The sequence below is a fragment of the Gallinula chloropus genome (genome assembly GCF_964237585.1).
Source record: "Gallinula chloropus genome assembly, chromosome: 22".
Lineage (NCBI taxonomy): Eukaryota > Metazoa > Chordata > Aves > Gruiformes > Rallidae > Gallinula > Gallinula chloropus.
In genome coordinates, this window is record NC_140107.1 from 3350476 (window position 1) to 3364022 (window position 13547).

At 45.5% G+C, this 13547-nt stretch overlaps 1 protein-coding gene across 1 annotated transcript in view; it reads left to right on the top strand.

Annotated features, from left to right (window-relative positions):
• The first annotated feature begins 2174 nt into the window (after nt 1-2174).
• Nucleotides 2175-13547, top strand: part of RLF (RLF zinc finger) — a 45880-nt gene continuing 34507 nt past the window's right edge. The window contains exons 1-2 of the mRNA XM_084274166.1: nt 2175-2360; nt 7680-7834. Coding sequence (XP_084130292.1) covers nt 2208-2360; nt 7680-7834 — 308 coding nt within the window. The 5' untranslated portion in view covers nt 2175-2207. The remainder of the gene's footprint in view (nt 2361-7679; nt 7835-13547) is intronic.

A 13547-nucleotide genomic window follows, 5' to 3' on the forward strand; every position in this document is an offset into this window, starting at 1 on the left:
GCTCCCACATCTTGTGACCGTGCTGTATGATACACAAAAATCCGCTGACCGATCATTGACCCTTCTGTTCTCACCAAGACAGCGTGGGGCCTGGTCTGACTGAGCTACACAGGCGACTGCTTGGACAACTCCTCCATAGGCCCATGGCCTTGCTTCTCAAGCCATTCTGCAACGTTAAGGAAACTCTCTTACTGACAAGTGGAGGAGACAGCACACAACACAGCCAGCACCAAAAATAAGGAATTTCCAGCCATGGACCATGGCTACACTTCTGTGGCTGCTGCCCCTGCAGCCAGCGTGTCCGTCTGCCTGACAAGGCAGGTGAAATCCTGACTCTGATGAAATTAAACCCAAAAACCCCACCTGGGCAGCCATCCCACTGACCATCTACAGCATAACCAACACTGTGATCCCCACCATGGAAACATCCCCACCAGATCAAGGTATGGCTGTCAGTGAAAGGGAGGAAGTTTGCCTTCTGTCACTGCCCAGGTGCCACCTCCTTCCCTCAGGACTTCTCTTGGCTCTTTTATGGAGCTCCCCCAGCTTCACAGCAAAAAGAGTCCTCTCTGAACCACCCAATAATTCTTTCAGGGATCATGGAAGTTTGGAATCAAGTAATCAGATATGCTGGTAGGATCCCAGAATGCCGTGGGTTTTTTGCAAGGTGTTATTATTCTGTTTGATTTTCTTACAGAACACCACTCAAAAATGAACTAAACACTAATTTAAACAGACGTAACTAAGCCGTGTCTGCCATTGTGGAAATGTTTCAAATTAAGTCATTCTAAATAGGATAGTGAGGTTTCTTTTCAGGGGATCTCCTAGGCAGAGCTATTTCTGAAGCAGCGCACAGCCAGGGAGTCCAGTCCAGAGGCAGTGGCAGGGAGGAGAGTGCACTGGCCCCAGCCTCCCTGGGTCTTCCTATGACCAGCTCCGATGACCCACATGTCTTGGGCCATCCATCATGCCCAAAGCATTTTGTCAGGCACAGCAACCCCTGTGGAAGAACACCTGCTGCCTGAGGACCTGCTCACCCCAAACTATAGCATCCCCAAGCCTGCCAACACCGTCCTTACAAGGCTGGGACCTGTGGGGAGTGCAGGGAAGGACCTGCCACTGTCCCAAGTGGTGGACTCACATCCATGGGGGAGGAAGCGGGGCCTGAGCACCTCAGCAAATCCATCCAGCAAGCGCAGGGCTCTCGCTGGCAGGACAGGGGTGGCAGAGTGGGAAGTTGAGCCAGGTCTGGAATGAGATGGAAGGAGGGAGGGGGGGATGGCTACGAGGGAAGAAATGGGGTGTATTTTTGGGTAGGGGGCGTAGAGTCTCATTGATGGGACATTTCTTTTGTTTTTTCTCCATTAAAAGCTCTTTGTTTTGAACCTCTCTCTGTCTCTTTGGGAGGGTGAGGGGACTCAGGGGGTACTGGGAAATGAGGTGCAAAAGTCCTGCTGAGGCCCCAAGTCACACATGGCAATCTCTGAAGGGCAACAAGCCATCCCCAGGGAAGTCACCATCAGCAGGGCAGGCAACGGCAGTTGAGGGTCTCTCCCACCATCTCCTTCCTCAGGGGAAGCAGCCCTTTGGCAGGGGAGCCAGCGTAGGGTAACAGCATGTGCATTGGGGACCATGAATTTGGAAGCACATTCAGGACAAGGCAGGACAAGGGGGATGGAGTGAAGCTGAAGGAGGGAAGGGTGAGATGAGATATTAGGGGGAATTTTTTCACAGAGAGAGTGTTGAGGGGCTGGAACAGGCTGCCCAGAGAGGGGGTGGGTGCCCCATCCCTGGGGGTGTTCAAGGCCAGGCTGGATGGGGCCCTGGGCAACCTTGTGTAGCTCCAGGCCTGGAGGTTGGTGTCCCTGCCTGTGGCAGGGGGTTGGAGCTCTGTGATTCTTGGGGTCCCTCCCAACCCCTGGCTGCCCCTCCCGGCCGCTGCCGGTGACGCACGCGCCGCGGGCGGGTAACGCCGCGCGCCGGCCGCGCGGAACGATCGGAGCGCGCGGAAGGGGAGGTGCTGCCCCGCCCCCTCCGTCACGCGGCACGCCCCCGTGACGCCACCCGGCACGCCTGAGCGCCGCTGCGGGCAGCGGGGCGCGCGGGTAGTGACGCGGCGCTGTGTCACGTGACGGCGTCCCGGGACGATGAGGTCAGCGGCTGGGACTCACGTGATCTTTGCCTACGCGCAGTGGGGCCGGGTGCAGATGGCGGACGCTGAAGCTGAGGCGGCTCCGCGGCCTGAGATGCAGCGGCTGGTGGCGGCGCTCCGAGCCCGCCTCTGGCAGCTGCAGACGGAGCTACGCGAGCAGGAGGTATCCGAGGCTTCGTCCCGGGCCTACTGCCGGGGCTTCTGCCAGGTAACGGCCGGGCAGGGGGCGGGCCGCGGCGCCAGGCGGGGGTCGGGCGGCGGGAGGGGGCCGGGAGCTCCGTGCTCGGGGAGCCGGGGTGTGGGGGGAGGGGGGAGACACGGCGCGGTGCTCGGGGGGTGTGGGGGCGGCTCTCCGTGGGGGGCGGGCTCACTGCTCGATGGGGGGTAGGTGGGGCTCCCCGCTCGGTGCGCGGACGCTCACGCTCCCGGGGAACGGTTCCGTGCTCGGGGTGGGGTTTCCGCGGCCGCTCCGTTCCCAGCCTGGAGCTGGGCCCAGCGCACCTGGGGAGCCGCTCTCCTCTGGGCTCTGGCGCCGCGGGCCCGGGCGGCTGGTGGCGCTTGGGGAGGTTCTCAGGGGCAGGCGGGCCACGCTGCGATTCCATAGCGATTGGGTGTTTGGTGCCTGTATGTCGGGTCTCCTTCTGCCGTGGGATCAAAAACTATGCGATCTGCCGTGGAATGCGCAGTGCTCGCTGGCCTACGAAGGCCTGCAGTTCACTTAAGTGACTGAATGAGCTTCTGTGCTCCTGTGATCGTGTCTGAACACTCGCTTCGTGCAGCTCAGGCTAAGGATCAGCAGCTTTTGAACCGAGTCACCGAGTTCCAGAAGAAGAGCTGAACTTGACTGAAGTTATTCTTCAGTAAACTCTTCTAGTGGTCAGCAAGCATCGTTTGCTGTGAGATCTGAAGCTGAATAATTGTTAGGTTGCTGGGGCAGAGAGCCCTCCATGTTGAATGCAAAGAGACTGTGGTTTCTAAAAAGAAAAATTAAAAATCATCTAGTTTAACCACCCCTTGGCTGATGCAGCCACTGCGAATGGTGAATAGGAAAATCAAATGCTGAACAAGACATAAGAATCCCACTGGTGCAGTACAGATAAGTGTTATTACCCTTCACAGTCTTCCCGTTTACGTGACCAGGGTTTGCTCTGCCGTATTGTGGGAGCATGTTTAGCTTATCACTTCCCAAAACAACAAAGAATTTAACTGTTAGGCTTCAAAACTCTTGCTTCCCACACTGTGGGATGCAGCTGCATGTTGCTTTGTATGTCCTGAGCTAAGCATGCCATTAAGATTTGTGACTTTGCATTTACATGGAACCCAGTGTAACATATGTAACCTTCGTATCTCAGGTCCATTTTCATTGCATCAGAACACTGAAATGCTCAGCAAACACTTGGTAGAGGTTGTTGACATGATCAAATTGTAGAGGTCCACTTGTCCAGATTAATTTGGTACAGATAAAGCTTTGGAGGTGCTTGATCAGTGGAGCTTGATGCAAGACAGTTCTGTTAGTTTTGTTAGAGAGACAAAAGCACCCAAAAAAATGTTGTACAAAAATTCAGCCCTCTCTAGATCTGAGTGTGATTATTAGATATTAGTCTTATTGTAGAATACTGGGATAGAGGGCATAAAAATAGGAAAAAAAAAACCTCTATCTTGAGTTGCCATTGATTTGGGCCACTTCTGATTGTTATGACTGTACACCAAGAGATACAGTGGAAAACATGAAATTACTGGTCTGTCATGCAGCAACTTAAATGGCATGGGAATTTGTGATGTCACTGTGCAGCCAGACCACTGTGGTTGGGATGTAGTTTTGTGTCTTGGTTTCTCTTTCTGAATGGGGATGTTCAGGGAAATTTGAGGACCTCAACTTAAACTCTATTCGTGTCTTGGAGGGTACCACTGGTATCTTGCAGCAAGGTTATTAAGCTACAGCAGAATATGCCTAGGGAGAAGCTGAATTTAACTGGGCTTAAATATGATCTTGAGAAATAGCTTAAATGTTTTAGGACAGTGATGGGTTTGCCAGCCTATGTATACATCTGTTGCATCATCCTGAAAGGTGCACTGTTCTGCTGTGGAAGTTACTGAGGCTGTTGGAACATGACAAAGTGAGAACCAAATCAGGAGCTTCCCTATACTTTGAGCTCTCTGGATGCTGCTTTTCAGTACCTGTGAACTTTTGTTGCCATATGCAGCTTTACAGTAGCTTTTCCTTGGAATGATGCTGGATGTCATGATTTCCTTGAAGATCTCTGGTTTTGAGCTGGGAGTAAGGTTGGTGTTCAGGATAACACAGCAGAGAAACTCAGGAAGCATAAATAGTGCTTTGACTCTGCAGGTTTGTATTGTACAAGCATGAATGCTTTGCATATTCACTTTAGGGAAAACATGTATGTTGGGAAGCTTGGTATGTGCCTGAAGAGCCAGCTGGAATGAAGAGTGAGTCTGTTTGAGGTGATGCTGTTGTAAACACAAAGAACAGTTATCTGTGGAGCAGAGTTTGACACCGAAGCATCCCACCTGCAATCCCCAGCACCTGTTGTCTTTCTGAAGTTATTAAAGGTGACATGGTACATCACTGTCAGCTGCAATTGTGTATGTTTAGGAAGAGGTGGGAGGTTTGTTTTTTTTCTTTAAACAGAGCCTTAAAGCTGTAATAACAGGTCAGGCAACTTGGACATGTTTAAATTCCAGGGGGGGGCTGAGTCACCTTCCCTGGATATGTTTAAAAAAAAGGGTTGATGAGGTACTTAGGGATCTGGTTTAGCTTAGGATGGGAATGGTTGGACTTGATGATCTTCCAAGGTCTTTTCCAACCTTGTGATTCTGTGAAATTGATTGGGATGGGGGGGAGGAGGCAGAGGATGGGATGGACACACCACCACCACCACCCCCCTCCAATCAAAACAAAAAACCTAACAAAAACACAACCAAACCAAACCAGTGCTTCAGAAGAAATGCAGCTAAGCAGGTATTCCAGCATTGCAGGACTTGAGAACCTGTGCAGTGCTGAGGGCCTGGGCTGGTCTGAGATTACACAGTGGGTAGATGTGTGTGGCCTCTGCTTTCCCCATTTGCCAATTACATGTGTTACTGTAGTCTAAGGAAGAAGGACAGCTTAAAGTGTAAGTGCACACATGCTAACCAGGCTTAAAATGTTTGAGCATTCCCTTCAGATAATTAGGCTGTAACATAGTAAATTCCTTATAAAGTTGCTACTTGACTGCTAGTTAACTATATAACTATATATTTCTCACAAGTTAAAATTTGTCTAATTTCATGTTGTATATAGACTGCCAGGAAGAGTCTGTAGTGGACCACTAAAACTACTTATATTGCTCTTGAAGTAGCAGGACGACTTTTGAGAGGCTCTGTAATAAAGTTACTGCATTTTGTTTGTTATTATCTTGTTAGTATCAGCATACTAACGTTCCAAGCTAATAATAAGTCTCTTGCCTTGAGTCTGTCTTATACACTGAAAACTGCCATTGCTTATCTGTTTGGGGAGAAGTTTCTGATAAATGGCCACACAAAAAAATGATAACATTAGCTGTAAGACTTTGACCTCAGTGCTAGGGTTGCACTCAACCCAGGGTGCATTTTCTTTCTAGCAAATTTATTTAATCCAAGGGAATACTCTGTCATGTTTTATGGTTTACACAGGCCAGACAGTCTGTCAAAATACTGAGTACTAAATTTAGCTTTTTTAATAGATTGGCTTTAATGGATGTATTTTTAGTGAAGTACAGAGATTTATGTGTTTGATCTCCTGTTTCTGTAGTCGCTGTAATGACAGCATTACTGCTGGGTTTACTGAACAGGTGACTTTATGATAGTCATCAGTTGAGCTTCTCTAGCTTCAGAGCCTCTGAATAGATTCTGTTGCCTTATATAATTTGAGTTATATTATCAACTCCTTCATGGATTTGTTGGAGAAGCACTTAGACTGGTTAGTTGTGAGTCATGCATTGCTTCTGCTAATGATCTTTGTGCTGCATTTTAGGATGATTTCTGTAAAATGACAATTTGCCCTTTCCCCACCCTCCTTACTCCTCGTGTTACACAGTAAATATTGAGTGTGGTTTTTGAAGAGTTTAACTTTCATTCATCTAGGAGTTAGATTACTGATACTGAGTTCTAGGAGAATAATCTAAAAATGATGGTGATTTTTACTGATTCTTGGTATTCCACTCATTTAATTTTCATTTATCACGGTTGTGCTATTCTAGTGGGTGTCTGCTGTTGGGTTGTTTTGGTTTTTTTAACTAGGATTTGCATAGTTAGATCACTGACAGAATGCCAGGTAATCCACAAAATAATGTGTGGCTGGCTGTTTATTTCTTGCTCTGTTCCTGGCCATGGTAATGACTGCACCTGGTTTTAGTAAGCTGGTCAGTGGTATCCTCTTTCCAATCATAATTCGATATGATCATGTCTTTGATTAAGGTGTTAAAATAAATCAGTAGTGTCAGAGTCCCAACTTGAAGTAATTTGAAGCCTAATGTGACCTAATCATCCTCTTAGGACAACTTGGCTGGTATTGAATTGTAGGGTGGGACACTCTGAACCTTTTTACCCAGTCAGTCTTGGCCCTACAGGCTCCACGAGGCACAGGCCTCTCCACTGCTGTTTGGTTTTGTCACAGCACGCCCTGATGAAGACCAATACCTTGTTTGGTTTAGGGAGGGTGCAACATGAGGAGGGGGTTGTAACTGGTAAGAACACAGACATAACTGATCCAGAGTTGTAGGAGGACATGCATACAGAGAAGGGATGTTGTGAAGCAAACTGTAAGTAGAGCTAAACTCTCAATACTACTTTATAACCACTAGGAAAAAAACATGGTAGTGTAGTGAAGTTTTGAAAGGGCTGGGAGATACTAGTGTTGTCCTTGTGCTGATTTTTGAAATGTGTTTTGATTTGTCTTAAAACTGGCTAGATTTTGCCACTGCCTCTTCAGTACTGTGCCTGGGTTATGTGGGATTGCTGGGGTGAAGCAGTAAAGTCTAGGGTAATTTTGCATTTGAAAAATGACTACGTAAGTGTCTGCTCTGGGGTTTGTATCCTCTTCTAATGGCTTCATGTTTGATGTATGGGTAATGCATGTATTTGCATAGTGTTACAGCTAGAATAATGTCATTCATCTTGAACTTCTTGCCTATTTTTCTGTGTTCTCACTAGTAAAAAAGATTCCAGTGTTACCTACATGATTCTGTCTCAATGCAGTTGGTGCAGAACTTCTCTTCAGGTTTCTGATGATTGCATCTAGCACTCTACTGGTTTCCCCAGTAGAAATTCTGATAACTTTATCAGAATAATAAAAAGAAATGAAAACATTTTTGACCAAAGGGGTGGACTTCTGTTGAGGAGAAGAGCTACTGTTTTTAAATCTTCCAGAGTAAAATCTTCTCACTTCTACAGTTCTCGCACTGTCTATGCTTGTTATTGCATGTTGATATTTATTCTTTAGATGAAAGCATGTTATGAGAAATTCTAATGATAACTCATTTTCTTTCAGACACTCCTTCAGTATGCTGGCAGTCGGGGTGCATCGGAACATATTTTGCCTTTTTTGGAAGTATATCGAATCTCCATCCAGAGCTTTGCTAATGCTCGACCTTACTTGACTACAGAATGTGAAGATGTTCTTTTGGTACTTGGCAGGCTAGTGCTGTAAGTTTTTAATATTAAAAAAACCAAACTGTACTTGATAAATGAAAGGGCAAGTTCTTGAAATAGTGCAATTTGTCATTTATTATTTACTAAATGTCTTCAGTACTTTTTAAAGCACACCACCAAAATGTACTTGGGCGTTTTGTTAATGTGATCAAGTGGTAAGGCTTCATTCTTCTCTATTTGGATAACCATGCAGGTATTAGGGAGGTTCTGTTCTTTATTAATCATTGTTAAAATTTATTTTCTGTAGACAAAGCTTTGTGTAGCTCTCATTAAAAGGGAGCTTTATTAGCAGAGCTTTGCGTGTCATTTAGTTAACTTGTATCACTTGATCTGCAGTTGCTACTTTCTTATGTCCTCTGACCTCTAATACAGGGTAGTTCTGAACATGTTCCTTTCTGGAAAGGAGGACCTGTCTTGTATTTGTGGCAATCTTAGGTTGTGTGTGTTGGCTTTTGCTGTAGGATGGCAAAACAGTCAAGTAATTCAGCCTGAGCTCTTCAACAAGTGTCGTGGTTTCACCCCGGCTGAGAGCCGAGATCCAGGCAGCTGCTTGCTCCTTAAAGGAAAAGAGCAGGGGAAGAGGGAAGAGGGGGGTGAGAGGCAAGGGAAGGGAAAAGGAAGGGGCAAATAACCCCAAAACCAAGAAACTAAGAGACCTGTGGGTTGGGATAAGGATAGTTTACTAAGATAAAAGAAAGATACAATATAACCATGCTGACAGGACTTTAGAGCAAAAATATATGAAACTGTTGGTACCCAATGCAGTTGGAACCCACAGCTCAGGCCGTGCCACCCAGAGCCGTCCCAGAACCCGACCGTCCCCCAAGAACCGCGCGTCCCGGAGCCGCCCCTGCTCCTCCTCCCATCAGCCCCCCGATATCCTGGGCAGGACGTGATTGGCATGGAATACTCTCTTTGGGCAGTTAGGTCAGCTGTCCTGGCTTCGCCCCTCCTTTCTCATGAAGAGCTGAGAAAGTCCTTGACTGTCTGACAGCAATTAACAACATCAGGGTGTTATCAGCACTGCTTTCATTGTAACTCCCAAACACAGCATCCCATCCGCTGCTACAGCAGAAGTGAACTCCATCCTGACCAAAACCAGGACAACAAGTGTCTGTAGACATGACTTGAAGCACAGCAATACTTCAAACAAAGGAGAAAATTATTTTACACTCCCTCAGCTAAGATAGAGTAACTTGTAGTTCTTCAAAGTCTGTTTTAAGTGTAGAGCAGCTATTTGTAATTGAAGAGAGTAGCCTGAGGGCTTTCACAAAGGGTAGAGTGTAATCAGCTACTACTCTCAGCCCAAGAAGCATGGCTTGACTTGATGCCCCTGGTCATTCCTTGCTGCTAGGGTTTCATTTGAGTGGGGAGAGTGAAGATCTAGAACCTTGAATACAAAGCTCATTATAGAATAAAAGCAATTCTGTGACAGTTTTTCAGTGGAGCCTGTTTTCTTTGTTATCAGTAGCTTACTTGCTTTGTGGCCTGAAGTCAGGTGTTCTTTTTGAGAAGGATTTTGCAGTGAAGTCCTCGGTCAAATGATTTTTTTGTAATGTACTAGCTTGCAATATAAATCAACAGCTGAGAAACAAATATCTCCATATGATGCCTTGACTTGTTTTATAAGTTATGAAAAATATGTGAACTCAGAATGATAAAAAAAAACAAACCCAAAACAGGTGTTTTCTTAATATCAAAATTGGAGATAGAAACTGCAAAATCACTTTACTAGTACATAGTACTTTTTTTAATATCTTAATTGCTTTTGTAGACTGTCCCTTTATGGATATAGTATTTGCATCTTCATTAATTAGCTTCTGCATTCTGTTTTCTACTCAGGTTGCTTAAAAAGTTTCTTTCACCGTCTTTGTGTGCAGGTTATACAAGTAGTCCATGCCTGGAGTATTTTCTGTCTGTTCTGCCACTGTTCTATCCTTTGGGGTGGGAATCCACATTCTCTGTCAAAATTGTTTTTTTCTTGTTGGGAAAAATCAGGATATTCTGCATCTGTTGAAGTGGCTTGTTCTGTCTTTGTGTGAGGAGTTGCTTTGATGTTGCTTGTATATTCAGAAAACTTTGTGGTGGAGGACAGCAGAAAGGTTGATTGGCTAGAATATCTCTTGTTGTTATGAGTACATTTGAGAGGCATCTAAAGAATGAGAGAGACAATGAATGAGGTCACAGATAGGGTGAGGTAAATGGCATACCTAACTGAACTGTCACACATTTTTCTTTTTTAAGGGTTACCAAAGGAGAGAGAGAGAAATTGGAGCTGGGAATTGAGAATAAAAGTTTAACTTTCATAAGGGAGAAGGACTCTGGTGAGGGAGCTGAAAGCACAGTGTTCCCTTGTGACTTTGGTTGGGTTTTGTTTTGGTGTTTTTGTTTTGGGTTTTTTTTGAGAGAGAGACAGTTGGGTTCCCCAGAGCTGTTGTACATGGTTTGTATTTTCAAACTTGAACCCTGAGGAGAAATGAAAGGAGCAATCTTCCTGTTTTAAAGCAAAAGTGCTCTACTTACTGTTGACATCTTCCTTCCCTTCCAACGTTCCTCCTGGAGAAGGGGAAGGAACTTCCTGACATCCTTCTCAGCAGGGTGAGCCAGTAACAGCAAAACTCAGTGTATTATGGGTTTGCCTGCCACCTGACCAGGCCAGTTGTGTGGTTACAGTGAAGCTTGACATGAATTAGAGGCTGTTTCCTATAAGAAACATGATGCTGATGCAGTGTGTGACCTGCTGGCTAATTGTAGAAAATAGGAGAGCTGGGAATGGTTGTTCTTGCCAAACCTTTTAGCTACAGATGATTGTGGGGGAATGGGAGTGTTGTTCTTGGCCATTGCAGTTAAGAGACATACCTGCTTTGGTCAAGTAAAACTTGACCAAAGTTTTTCTACTTGTTTCCACAGCCACAAAGCACAACACATTCCCCTCACCCCTCCAGGTTACTGTACCAAAGATATTGCCTCTACAGAAGAATTAATAGAGTTAATCAAAGGTATTTTTCACTGAGATTTGATTAGCTAGCTATCCACATGAATCTTAGGAAGGCCTTGAAGCTGAGCGTTCTCCCAAAAGCTTCTGTGAGTGCTTTTTCCCTGGAGATGCTGGGAGAGGCAAGTCTGTGTGTGCCATTCATGTTGCCATCAGTATGAACATTTGACTTCCATCTGGAAATGGTTTATATGGTCATAAGATTAGTAAAGTTAAGGTAGAAAGAATTGTTCCTAGTTCACATTGTGTTTGCCAGTAGCTAGTCTTTGACTGCTTTCTACTTTAGGCTGTTTGCTGTGCTGGCACTGGCTTGAGAGGGAGTTTAGCATTCCTGCATCTTGGAGAGTGTTTATCTGCCTTTTCAGCCATAAAGGAGATCTCAATGTCCTATAGTCTGTAGCAAAACTGAGCTCAGACTTCTTGCTGATTGTACACATGTTGCTTCCAGGAAGAGTGTGCTTTCTGTAACACCTCTGAGAGGAGGCACAAGTTCACTGCAGTTACTGCTCTGCTTTCTGTCATTAAGAGCCAGCTCAACTCTTAACAAATGCAGGATAATTCCTGGCAACACGTGAACTATTCCTGCAGCTCTTCTGTTGTATAATACTGCTGTCTAAATATGAACACAGTTCCAAAAGCTTTTAAAATTTCTGTCTTAAAATAATAGAGGATGAGGCAAAAGTGATTATCCAGTAACTCTGTGCAAATAATATGTTGCTTTTTGCCTAGATTTACTCCTTCCAAAGTAAAGAAACTGAAACTGAGTCCTCGAGGGTCTGTACTGGGACCAGTACTATTTAATATCTTTATTAATGATCTTGACAGTGGAATTGAGGGCACCTTCAGCACGTTGGCTGATGACATCAAGCTGAGTGGTGAGGCTAACATGCTGGAGGGATGGCAGAGGGACCTGGACAGGCTGGAGAAGTGGGCCCAGGGGAATCTCCTGAGGTTCAACAGCCAAGTGCAGGGTCCTGCACCGTGGTTGGAACAACTCCTGTTATCCATCATACAGGTTAGAGGATGATGTGCTTGAAAGCAGCCCTGAGGAAAAGGACTTGGGAGTACTTGTAGGTGAGAAGCAGGACGTGAGTCACCAATGTGCATGTACAGCCCAGAAGCCCATCCTGGGCTGCATCTAAAGATGTGTGGCCAGCAGATTAAGAGGGGATTCTGCCCCTCTGCTCTGGTGAGACCTCACCTGGATACTGTGTCCAGCTCTGGAGCCTTGAACACAGAAAGGACATGGACCTGTTGGAGTGTGTCCAGAGGAGGCCACAAAAATGATCCAAGGGCTGGAGCACCTCTACTGTGAAGATAAGCTGAGAGAGTTGGGCTTGTTCAGCTTGGAGAAGTGAAGGCTCCAGGGAGAGCTTGTAGCAGCCTTCCAGTGCTTGTGAGAAAACTGGGGAAGAACTGTTCACAGGGACATGTAGCAATAGGACAGAGGAAATGGTTTTAAACTAGAAAAGGGGACATTTAGGTTGGATATTAGGAAAAAATTCTTCAATGTGTAGGTGGTAGATCACCAAACAGGTTCTTGGTTCAGTCCAGTCCTGTGTTACTACAACAGACTTATAATAAGACTTTAATCTTCCCAGAGATCATAGACTTCATCTCACTCTGTACACAAATGCTTTGAAAAATATAATTTCAGAGTTTCTCATTTCTCAAGTAGCATCTTAAGGGTCAAGTAAAGAAAATTTATTTTGTAAAACCTTGCTTTGTAGGTTTTGTTTAAACCTGATGCTTTATGTAACCAATATAATATATGTGAAAGAGTAATATTCTAGAAGATGTATTTCCAGGAATTCAGAGTGAAAGTAGGTAGAACTGATTACTTTTAAGTTGAAAATGAGGTATGCTTCAAAATCACACTGACTGAGAGGTCTGCAAGTGTTTTGTTTAATGAAGTCTGTGTAGGGCATGCCTGAAAATAGGATTTACACCTTGTTACTTTTTTTGGTTGGCTGCTTTTTTGCTGATGTTAAAAGAGAGTTCAGCTGCTGTCAGACTTTGTAAGGTTGGTTTTGATAGTATAATAGCAGTTATCTGGATCTAGACATCTGGAATGGAGAATTACCTTGTATTGCCAAGCTTGAGTAAATCCAGGTATTTTTGTAGTAGCAAGATCTACCACAGTTGGGATATGTGGCAACTCTGCTGCCCACTTTTCATTGGCATAATAATGATTGAGATTCTGGTGCTAGAGATGTGAACAATTACTGAATGACAGTGATAAAGGCTGTCACATTTTGTGCCTCCCTAATAGAAGTGTTAAACCCTCATGATTACAGGCCCTGCTTGTGATGGGGGACTGACTACCCTGATGCTTGCTGGAAAGGTGACACTGCCAGGCACACACAGTCCAGGAGGTTCCTGCAGAACACTGATGATAGCTTTCTGACACAAGTGGTGGAGGAGCCCTTGAGGAGAGGGGTGCTGCTGGACCTTGTACTAACAGCAAATGAGGCTTGGTTGGGAATGTGATGGTAGAGCTGAGGATCCTGCCTGGAAGGAGCAGGATGATAGATTGGATTGCAATGCTGGAGTTGAGGAGAGCTAACTTGAGCCTCTTCAAAGACCAGCTTGGGAGAATCCCATCAGTTAGGGCTCTAGAAGGTAGGGGGTCCAAGACAGATGGTCAACATTCAAACACCACTTCCTCTTATCTCAGGATTGGTGCAATCCAAAGAGTGGGGAAGCAAGCAG